The following is a 12,114-nucleotide window of genomic DNA, read 5'->3' as shown; positions in this document are numbered from 1 at the left end:
TCAATTTGTAGATATATAAAATATGGTTTATGGGACCCCAAGCTGTTGTGTATTTTTGGGTCCTTTTATGGGATTGTGGCAGCGGTACCTGCGATCTCCCTGTCTAAGCTTTTTCTTTGCCTCCGGTGATCCCTATATTTCTATATTCGCAGCCAAAACACATAATGGCTATTTATATGAAACTAAGGCTGCATTCAAACGGCTGTCTAGACCCGTCCCGTTCTTCTCCCGTCAAAAAGAAAAACGAACTTTAAAAAAAAAAAAAATAATAATAAATGGACAATAACGGGTGTTATCCGTGTGTATCCGTTATTGTTCAGTTAATAAACCCAAAAAAATGTTTTTTGTTCTGAGCATGCACAGAAGTAAAAACAGATTAAAAAAATGGATTGAAAAAACAGATGCAAACTGATGACATTAAAAGGCTTATGCGTTATCCATTTTTTTCTTCCGTTTTTGTGAAGAGAGAAAAAATACAGCATGCACCATCTTTTCTCCCATAAAAAAAAAAAATTTGCAAATGGATGTGAAAGGGTTGTTTAAAAAAAAAAAAAAAAACATTGACATCAATGGGATTATTTTACAACCGTTTGTAATCCGTTTACAAGCAGCAACAACGGAACCTAACCGGTGGGGGAAAAAAAATGGGGACAGACAGCCGTGTGAACGCACCCTACAGCTCCAAACTATTGTCTCTAATCCATTTCTCCTACTCTCCAGATGGCTCGGTCACTGTTGCAAATAAGGTTCTGCATTGCTCTGTACATGCAAATTGATGTTCTTGAGTAATAATATTTAGCCTGAGCAGCAGCAACTAACAAGCATTTACTTAAATCCCCCGTACTATTAACTAGTGACAGATTTTCAGCAGCTCCTTCCCTGCCCTCTTTCTGATAACAGAAGCACTGAGGGGGGGGGAATTTATTTACTCAGCTTTGTTGTGTAACCTGACTCAAGCCTAGAGCCCACTTTAAAAACATAGTTAGAGCGAAGCTAGCTACCTATGAAAAAACGCATCCTTTTGAGACTGTGGGAAAAATAACTTTACACATACAATGAGAAATTTCCCCCATAGAACCTATCGGTGCATCGCGCTACCCTGGAACTACATATTTAATATTTAACTGAACTGATTTTAGTTTATGCCAAGTCTAGAAACAGTTTCAAACACAATGGTTTACACTACCCCGATTGTAGGGGGAAAAAAATTACAGAACAAATACACGACTGTTGTGCGACATGGTAACAACGTGTGCACCAAAAAATTGTATAAGGAGAACCCGGAAAGCATAACTTTTTTCATTTTTAAAAAGGCCTATAAATCTGATCGATTCCTCTACATAGGTTTTGTTACCTACCAAAGTATATTTTTACTGAATGCATTTTAGGATTGCTTTTTTTCATTATAGGCTAGGACTCCATGGGATGCCAAACATGAGTAAATTCCTAGACATTCCGTAAAAAGGAGCCTTCTAAGGAAAAAAAAATAATAATAATAATTAAAGATGTGTCCATAATTTGTGTTGCCTACTTTTTTTTTCCTGCCGGGCAGTAAGGTGGTACTACTCATGTGGGTTGATGCTTGTCTCACAGTATGGCATTATTTCCTAGATGTCATTCGGGTTCTGCTGAATGTTCACATCCTGGATTCTCCACAATCTACAGCTACTTTAGTGTAGACCGGAAGTCACTGTGTTCTGTGTATTTCTATGGAGACTTTATCACCATAGAGAGCATCTTAGATATACACAGGAGAGCAAATGTAGATTGCTTAGAGTCAGAGACGTTGCCATTGAGTGGGATTGGAACAGCATCCAAACTGGGAAATAACAGTGAAGCATCAGCCAATGTGATTAAAGGGGAACTACCGTGGAATTATTATTTTTTTTAAATCAACTGGTGCCAGAAAGTTAAACAGATTTGTAAATCACTTCTATTAAAAAAACTTAAAGGGGTATTCCATACAAAAACTTTTTTTTATATATCAACTGGCTCCAGAAAGTTAAACAGATTTGATTTACTTCTATTAAAAAATCTTAATCTTTCCAATAGTTATTAGCTTCTGAAGTTTTCTGTCTAACTGCTCAATGATGATGTCATGTCCCGGGAGCTGTGCATGATGGGAAAATATCCCCATAGGAGCTGCACAGCTCCTGCGACGTGAGTCATCAGAAAGCAGTTAGACAGAAAACAGCAACTCAACTTCAGAAGCTAAAAACTATTGGAAGGATTAAGATTTTTTAATAGAAGTAATTTACAAATCTGTTTAACTTTCCGGATCCAGTTGATATATAAAAAAAAAAATTTGGCCTAGAATACCCCTTTAATCCTTCCAGTAATTTTTAGGGGCTGTATACTAAAGAGAAATCCAAAAAGAATGCATTTCCTGTAATGTCCTGACCACAGTGCTCTCTGCTAAACTCTGCTGTCCATTTTAGGAACTGTCCAGAGAAGCATATGTTTGCTATTGGGATTTTCTCCAGTTCCTAAAATGGACAACAGAGGTCAGCAGAGAGCACTGTGGTCAGGACATCACAGGAAATTAATTTCTTTTTTGGATTTCTCTTTAGTATATAGCCCCTAAAAGGTACTGGAAGGATTAAGATGTTTTAATAGAAGTGATTTACAAATCTGTTTAACTTTCTGGCACCAGCTGATTTAAAAAAAAAAAAAAAAAAAAAAAAAAAAAAAAAAGTTTTCCACGGTAGTACCCCTTTAAGCCTACCACATTACTACCAAGCAGCAGAAAAAAAGGTTTCTTTATTGTCACCACTTTATAGTTTATCGTAAATTCTACTACTGTAATGTGTTGGAGAAGTTGTCAAAAAAAAAATTCAGGTTGATAACCTTGCTCCATGACATTTCCTGGGGGTCTGCAATGCTTCCTATGTTCTCATAGCGGAATTTCCTTTTGGAATAATTATACTGTAAATGACGCTGAAATTGAAAGCACATTGGGGAAATTTATCAAAACCTGTGCAGAGGAAAAGTTGCCCTGTTGCCCATAGCAACCAATCAGATTGCTTCTTTCATTTTGCAGAAGCCTTGTTAAAAATGAAAGAAGCGATCTGATTGGTTGCTATGGGCAACTTTTCCTCTGCACAGGTTTTGATAAATCTCCCCCTTTATGCTTGGGATGTGATGCCGCTGTCCCATACACACAGCAGAATTTCTCATTCTGAAATTCCTCAGACTGCAAAATTTAAAGACCTGTCTTTAAATTTTGGGAAATTACCGACAGAATCCTATTGAACATAATGGGGCTTTCAATTTTGTGGGATTCTGTGTTTTGAGCATACATTAAATCTGCTGGAATTCTGTCCAAATTACGCTACAAGCTTTGCAGAACGGAATTTGAGTGGAATTGCAGAGATTCCGCCATGTGAACATAGCAATAATGTTTCCCCATGGAACAAAGGTACATATAGCAACATGATTGGATCTTCTGTGACTGCCACACATCTGCTTGCTGTTCTTTCTACCACAGGAAAACACTGAAGTTGTGCTTTAGTAATCCAGAAATCTTACTACAACTCGCAAGTGCGACATGATGCAATAAGGGCTCCAGTCAGGACAATGGGGGATAATCATGAAAAGTGGAGGAGGTGAATGTCTGCTGTCTCCAATAATTCATGTGGTGGAAACTGTGTACCTGCACCAAATGTATTACATAGCGCAGGGATAAATCTGGTGCTGATCACATTTCTACTTCAGTACTTTACTTTGTAGGATTCTTCCTTTGCAGCTTTTTAACCTGTGCAACAAATGTGCAACTTTTTAAATAATGCTAAACGGTCAGTTTGTAAGCCAACTGAGGACTGGAGTAGATTTGTGCAGTTGCGATAAACTGAAAAGTCGCACACGATAAATTACTGACCACTGCATGATATCAACTAAAACCTTTTTTTTTTTTTTTTTTAGTCTTCTAAAGCAAGAGGCGTAATGAAAAATCTCTAAAGAGCATCAACAAATTGCTCAAAACTGGAGTAAACTGTATCAAAATGCGTGCACAAAATTTCAACCCGTATACGTTTTGAAAAATGATGTCCGGTTGCATCCGTTTTTTTTAAGAAAACCATATGCATTGACTTAACATTGTAAACCGAATGTCAAACACATCATCCGGTTTAGTCCTTTCTGCGTCTTATACAGTGTTGTCCGTTTTTTTACCCATACCCAAAACCATAGACTACCACGTTTTATGGTCCGGGTTAAAAACCATATTAAACCGTATAAGTTTTATTTATTTTTGTTAACCATAGGAGTCAATGGGAATCGTACAGAATCATATGTGCGTACGGTTCTATCCGGTTTGCACCATACGGTTTTTGACTTTGATTGAAATTTCAAAACCGTATGATGCAACCCGGATGGAACTGTACGCACATATGGTTCTGTACGGTTCCCATTGACTCCCATGATTTAAAAAAAATAAAAATATAAAAACGTACACAGTTTAATACGGTTTTTCCCCCGGACCAAAAAAACGTGGTAGTGTACGGTTTTGGGTATGGGTGAAAAACGGACAAAACCGTATAAGACGCAAAATGGACTAAACCGGATGATGCGTTTGACATACGGTTTACAAGGTTAAGTCAATGCATACGTTTTTCTTTACGGTTCCGTACAGTTTTTAACTTGAAACCGTATACGGGAACTGTATAGCAAAAACGTGGTGTGCGTGCCCCCTAAGGCTAAGTTTCCACTTAGTTTTATTTTCCTGGCAGTCTTTGGAATACTGCCACTGCAGTTTTTGAGCCAAAGTCAGAAGTGGATCCATAATGGAGGAGAAGTGTAAGTCCTTCCTTTATATGTCCTGTTCCTTTTGAATACACTTCTGGCTTTGGCTCAAAAACTGCAATGGCAGCATTCCAAAAACTGCCAGAAAAAAAACTAAGTGGAAACTTAGCCTTAGGAGTGCATCTGGCTTCAAATAACATAGCTAGACATAAGGGGTGTCAATGAAGCCTGGAAAAGCACTTGCAGGCTCTTCTGTATCCCAGCTCCGCCCATATGACTATTCTCAGGTGACAAACATACAGCAGTCTTTCTCAAGCGCGGTCCTCAAGCAGCCACAACAGATCATGTTTTCAGAGGTGAAATAACTGTGGTGATGCCTAATTCACTGACCATAATTTTATCACCTGTAAAAGACTAAAGGAAACCAGAACACATGACCTGTTAGGGGTACTTGAGGACCGCGCTTGAAAAATACTGGCATACACCAATTTTGGGCTGTGTTCACACATTCAGGTTGTTAATTGCAGTTATTAATTACAAAGCCATGAATTAACTTGAAAAGAGGAGGGCTTTCCTTTATACATGTCCTCCATTTGCGATCTGTTCCTGGCTTTGTAATCAGAAAGTAGAGAGGGGAGAAGGCGCTCTCACGTGCAGGACTCCAAGTAATCTCACAGGGAGGAGGGGGAGAAAGAAAACGGCCTCTTACCAAAGTTGGGTGTGTAACATACACAACAATGGGAAGCGCATATATAAAGGATTCCGACTGCAGCTGTCCTGTCAAAAAGTAGTATAGAGAAGGAGAGGACTTCAGAGGAAGACAGGATGACCCGGCGCTGTCCGGAACAAGAGGAGCAGAACCACGTATACTTCAGGTGAGTAGCTTTATTGTATCAAACATGCAACGCGTTTCGCTGCGCATGCGCAGCAAAACGCGTTGCATGTTTGATACAATAAATACCGAACAGCATGAACAGGATTATGAACTGGATTATGTCCAAAATACAAGGGATTCTCTGTCCAGAATTGCAAGTTGTGCACATATGTTCTGGATTTCCCACAGCAAAATCTGCAATAATACATTTCATTGCAAATTTTGACTTTCTTATTGAAGTCAGTGCGGAAAATCGGAAACATTTAACGCGTAACTGTCAGATCCCACAAAAAATATATAAAATAATAATATGTTACTCAGTACCTAATCCTGACCATGTGAATCTATATTTTTTTTGCCTCTATCACCTTTATTTTTATTATAAAAATACCACTTTTCATTAGCTCACAGTGTTGGAAATCCTTTCAGGTGAAGGGGGCGTGTCCCTCCCTTGTGATGGTGTAATGTGATTGGTGTGTCTGCTCATGCAGCCTTGTCCATGAGTCATCTCTTGTCCATGACTCATGGACAAGCTGATGCTGCTGGTTAGTGTCCCAGACAGTATGGGGACCCCTAGTGGTGGGATTTTCAGGAGCAGTTTTCTTTAATAAATATAAAAAAATAAAAAAAATGTAACAACCATATTACAGAAGTTTCATCAGTAACAACATCTAAAAAGTTTTTGGATCTGACAGTGCCCATTTAAGCAAAATAAATATTTGTCCTGTGTGAACATACCATGTAAGTTGTTTTTCTAAGGTATATTTATGTGATACATGGGTAGCTCTAGTAACATTGTTACATCATGTATTACAATATTGTGATGGAAATAGTGCTCAAACCTAATGAAATGGTGTCATTAATGTATGTGTACAGTTTTTTATTTAATTTGTCCTATTGATGTTAAAGGATTTTCCCCCTTCCATGAAACAAAAATATATTTTTTAATTTTAATAAATGCAACTTTTTCCCCCCAACCATAGTGAAACATTGTAGTTCCCCAGACCTAGCCTTACCTAAAATATTAATTAAAATGCCACTTTAAAAGAGTGTATGTGCAACAGACAGTAGTTTTTACTATGATAGAGGGTGTTTTTCTTTATAGAAACATTACCAGGAAATGCCCCTAGAGCTGGCACTGTAGAAATCCCTATGTACAGTGGTCCCTCAAGTTACAATATTAATTGGTTCTGGGATGACCATTGTATGTTGAAACCATTGTATGTTGAGACCAGAACTCTATGGAAACCTGGTAATTGGTTCTAAAGCCCCAAAATGTCATCCAAAAATAGGGGGGAAAAAGTAAGAATTAAAGAAAAAATAAGTAGATAACTAATATAGATAAAGCAAGTCCTTACATATAAGAGTAAGAAAGATCTGCTGGAAGCTGTAAATCACTGTCTATGTCAGGCTGTCCGGGCATGCTGGGAGTTGTAGTTTTGCAACAGCTGGGGGCACCCTGCTTGGGAAACATTGGTCTGTGTAGAGGACAGGAGCTTCTTCAGGGTCCTGTACAGTACATGCAATGTCCTAAAAAATTTACATGGAATCGCCCTCACCTGGTGTCCAAAGGAGCAGTTAACCCTGGTACAGGTAAAGTGTACAGAACATGTAGTACCTCCCTGTACTGTAGAGGGTGCTACCAGACATCAGTCAGTGCATACGCTTCAGGGTGTTTTACCAGTAAACCATTCTAATTGGTGAGTTCTTCCGGCCATTGACAAGTTTCACAGATCTGGACTGTCTGAACATTGTATGTTGAGTCTGGTTTCAACTTACAATGGTCCAGAAAAGACCACTGTATGTTGAAACTATTGTATTTGAGGCCATTGTAAGCTGAGGGATCACTGTACAGCGCAACATGTATAAATGACGCCACTTTGTCCGTTCTATTCAACTCTTATTTTTCACTCTACAATAAGAACTTGGACAATTTTTCAGTTGAAACAATCAATTGAACGAAGTTCTACTATAACAAGATAAATCGATCCATCTGTCCACTGCATTGAAATGGGGGCAAAAAAAAAAAAAAAGACGCGGTAAGAGTGCCTAAGAAACACCTTGTGTGAATCTGGTGTAGGGGCTATTTCTTTCCTATCTACAGATTTCTTACCTGGTGGACAGAAGACCCTCCGTTCTTTCATGAGCAGGTCAAACTGGTCTGCTGAATAACTGCATGAACATCACAAAGGTGTTTTGTATGTCCCTGAAAAGCTGTGGGTGTCATCCGGACAACATGAACACAATGACTCTGCGCTGCATACACTTTACACAGTACAGCTATGTAAATCATATACACACACAAAACTACACTGTGGCAGACCCCATGTGATGCTGTGTGGCCTGCTACTATACCATGTGCTGCACACACACAGTATACCCTCACAGCACAGGTTATCCTATGCATGGTAAACTAAGAATGTAAATCAATTCTTAAAGGAAACCTGTCATGGTAAACATGCAGTCTGATTTGCCAGCAGCATGTTATAGAACAAGAGGAGCTGAATATTTTTCTACAACGCTATATTTATATGTATATATGAATTTATGGACTTAACCCATTTGGGCCTTAATTTTATTTTTTATGTTTTCGTTTTTTCCTCTTCGCCTTCAAAAAATCATAAATCTTTTATATTTTCCTCCACAGACTAGTATGAGGGCTTGTTTTTTGCGCGACCAGTTGTCCGTTGTAATGCCATCACTCACTTTACCATAAAATGTTTAGCACAACCAAAAAAATACTATTTGTGTGGGAAAATTAAAAAGAAAACCGCAATTTTGCAAGTTTTGGAAAGTTTTGTTTTCACGCCGCACAATTTATGGTAAAAATGACTAAATATGATTAAAATGATACCCATAAGAACATACTTTTCTATTAAAAAAAAATCGCAAACTGTTTAACCAAATTAGTACATGTAAAATCCCCCTATTTTGAAGACCAATAACTTTTTCATTTTTCCGTATAAGCGGCGGTATGAGGGCTAATTTTTTGCACCGTGATCTGTACTTGTTATTGATACCATATTTGCTTATATAAAACTTTTAATAAATTTATAATTTTTTTTGAATAAAATGTTATAAAAAAGCAGCTATTTTGGACTTTTTTTTTTTTACGTTCACGCCGTTCACCGTACGGTATCATCAACATTTTATTTTAATAGTTGGGATATTTACGCACGCAGCGATACCAAATAGGTTTATAAAATATATATATATATTTTTACACTTTTTGGGGGTGAAATAGGGATAATGGGACAATTTACGTTTTTATTGGGGGAGGGGGGTTTCAATTTTTTTTTACTTTTTTTTTTTGTACTTTTATTTTTGCACTTTAATAGCCCCCATAGGGGACTATTTATAGCAATCATTCGATTGCTAAAACTGTTCAGTGCTATGTATAGGACATAGCACTGATCAGTATTATCGGTCATCTTCTGCTCTGGTCTGTTCGATCGCAGACCAGAGCAGAAGACCCGTGGAAGGCAGCAGAGGCCGGTGAGGGGACCTCCGGCTGCCACGCTGGATGATCGGATCGCCGCTGCAGCACTGCAGGCGATCCAATCATCCATTTTAGTGACCACGATGCTGCAGATGCCGTGATCTGTTTTGATCATGGCATCTTAGGGGTTAATGGTGGACATCCGCGTGATCGCGGATGTCCGCCATTACGGCGGGTCCCTGGCTGCTGTCAGCAGCCGGGACATGCCGCGCATGACCCGAGCATCGCTCCGATGCTCGCGGTTATGTATAGGACGTAAATGTACATCCTGGTGCGTTAAGTACCAGCTCACCAGGACGTACATTTACGTCCGGCGTCATTAAGGGGTTAAAGAGGTATTCCAGGAAAAAAAAAAAAAACTTTTATTTATATCAATTGGCTTCAGAAAGTTAAACAGATTTGGTAATTACTTCTATGAAAAAAAAGTTATCCTTCCAATAATTCATAATTAAACAATAATGATCAGCTGCTGAAGTAGAGTTGTTCTTTTCTGTCTGGCGACAGTGCTCTCTGCTCACATCTCTGCTTGTCTCAGGAACTGCACAGAGTAGAAGAGGTTTGTTAGGGGCATTTTCTTCTACTATGGACAGTTCCCGAGTCAGGTGTCATCAGAGAGCACTTAGCCAGAAAAGAACAACTCAACTTCAGCAGCTCATAATAGAAGTAATTTACAAATCTGGTTACATTTCTGGAGGAGTCAGTTGAGAGATATATATATATATATATATATATATATATATATATATATATATATATATATATATATATATATATATATAATACGTTTTTTTTTCCTGAATAACCCCTTTAAATTCTCTCTGCTCATTCTGGGCTTAGGAGTCCAGTGGGTGGTTCTAATCAGTGACTGACAACTATCTCTGTGTGCACAGTTATACAGGAAAGGCTGTCAATCATTGAGATAGAGCAAGGATTTCAATAAATACATTTCAATTACTAAATATTTTCATGTAGCACTATTTATCAGTGGTCCCTAAACTGTGAGCCTCCAGATGTTGCAAAACTACAAATCCCAGCATGCCTGGACAGCCAGTGCATGCTTGGATCAGTAGTTTCCCAACAGCAAATGTAATTCTGCATTTTCCCTACACTTTATCTATGAAGGGGGGTTACCAGCCCCATAAATGATCACCATACTAGAATAGAATTGTCTTTGTAGTTCTAAGCAAGTATAAAAGTTACATTCTGACAAAGAAAAGGGCAGACTGAATTGCAAAGTTCCATGTCTGATGTGACCATGGAAAGGGCATAGCTGAAACACACAGACGCCAGCGACAGATAGGCACATTAGCTAAGCAAACTGGTGTACCAATGGCAATTGCCACTGGGCTTCCTAAAATGATCTACTTGGACATCAGCAATTTTGTATTTTTGACCACAGTCAAAACAGGAACAGGTTGATTGCAGAGAAAGAAGAATATTGGTAATACACACATTTATAATGTCAAATAAAGGGGTATTCAAGGGAAAAACTTTTTTTTATATATATCAACTGGCTCCAGAAAGTTAAACAGATTTGTAAATTACTTCTATTAAAAAATCTTAATCCTTTCAGTACTTATGAGCTTCTGCAGTTAAGGTTGTTCTTTTCTGTCTAAGTGCTCTTTGATGACACCTGTCTCGGGAACCGCCCAGTTTAGAAGCAAATCCCCATAGCAAACGTCTTCTAAACTGGGCGGTTCCCGAGACACGTGTCATCAGAGAGCACTTAGACAGAAAAGAACAACCTTAACTTCAGAAGCTCATAAGTACTGAAAGGATTAAGATTTTTTAATAGAAGTAATTTACAAATCTGTTTAACGTTCTGGGGCCAGTTGATATATATATATAAAAAAAAAAAAAGGTTTTTCCTGGATAACCCCTTTAAGTTTAGGGGGTATCTCAGCCATATCACATAGGTATTCTCCCCTAGAGGGACTGTGAGCACATACCACCCACTCATTGATAATAAGGGACTATAACAGTGTTTCCCAACCAGGGTGCCTCCAGGTGCTGCAAAACTACAACTCCCAGCATGCCCGGACAGCCTTTGGCTGTCCGGGCATGCTGGGAGTTGTAGTTTTGTAACACCTGGAGGCATCCTGGTTGGGAAACACTGACCCATAAGGACTCTGTGCCATTGTACAAGGTCTGTGCACATGGTATGATAGGTAAATGGAGCAGTAGGATACAATAGACTACCAATAGAAGAAGAAGAGGAATCATTTTAAGCACTGACCACTATTGCACCAAATGCTGTGAACAAACCCACAGACTTAACAATCGGGTCAGCAGTTTCTTGCAAATGGTTTCCTTAAAATGCTTTTGACAAGATGGCAGGCACGGTGTAAAACATACAATGGGAAGGAAAGCAATGCTGACACAGCATTCTGGAGCTGCCTACTGACTAACCGGGCAAGAATGTATGACACAGGATGAGCAATAGAGAAGGAGAAGGCCTAAAGAAAAGCACACACACGTCCCAAAACCTTGCTCTCACATACCTTTCAAGGATGCATTCCTATGGCAAGTTAGTGTGGTCAGTGGTGGGTTCAAAATTTCTGAAAATTCTTCTGATTCTCTACTTTTTGTATCTGTCGTCTGACCCTGGAACAGAAAGAAATCTAATAAAACATAGAAGGATTCAACTATTACAGTAATGGAAAAGACAATTCAGGGGCAGAGAGAACAATCAAGGGCCCCGTGTATAACGGGGGGAGGGTTACACATGCTTCCTTACATCCCTAACAAATGAAGGGGCCGAGCAGTGAGCCCCAACCTAAAGCCATCAATGGGGAGCCCTCTACAATGTGGTGGAGACGTCTCACTGACCCAGGGCACTCCAAGTCTGAATGTTATTTAGGTTGGAATGGCTGGTCTCCAGAGGATCCAGCATAAGGCTGGGTTCCCATTACATTTTCCCCCATACGGCAGGGGAGAGCTAAAAACTTGCGCTCCCGTATACCTTTCTATGCGCTCCCGTATGTAATTCATTTCAATGAGC

The 12,114-nt window shown here is 39.0% G+C and overlaps 1 protein-coding gene across 6 annotated transcripts in view; it reads right to left on the bottom strand.

Annotated features, from left to right (window-relative positions):
- Positions 1-12,114, bottom strand: part of ATXN7 (ataxin 7) — a 143,053-nt gene that overhangs the window by 111,190 nt on the left and 19,749 nt on the right. For 5 of the 6 annotated variants that reach the window (XM_056524524.1, XM_056524523.1, XM_056524528.1 and 2 more), the window contains one exon: positions 11,615-11,717. In XM_056524524.1, the coding sequence (XP_056380499.1) occupies positions 11,615-11,717 (103 nt within the window). Of the gene's footprint in view, positions 1-7,727; positions 7,795-11,614; positions 11,718-12,114 lie in introns of those variants that run through there. The other variant, XM_056524527.1, reaches the window with a different exon arrangement.

Source organism: Hyla sarda, chromosome 6, assembly GCF_029499605.1.
Source record: "Hyla sarda isolate aHylSar1 chromosome 6, aHylSar1.hap1, whole genome shotgun sequence".
NCBI classification, from domain to species: domain Eukaryota; kingdom Metazoa; phylum Chordata; class Amphibia; order Anura; family Hylidae; genus Hyla; species Hyla sarda.
The sequence above is the reverse complement of the archived record's forward strand: the minus strand, read 5'-3'. Positions and strand labels throughout refer to the sequence as shown.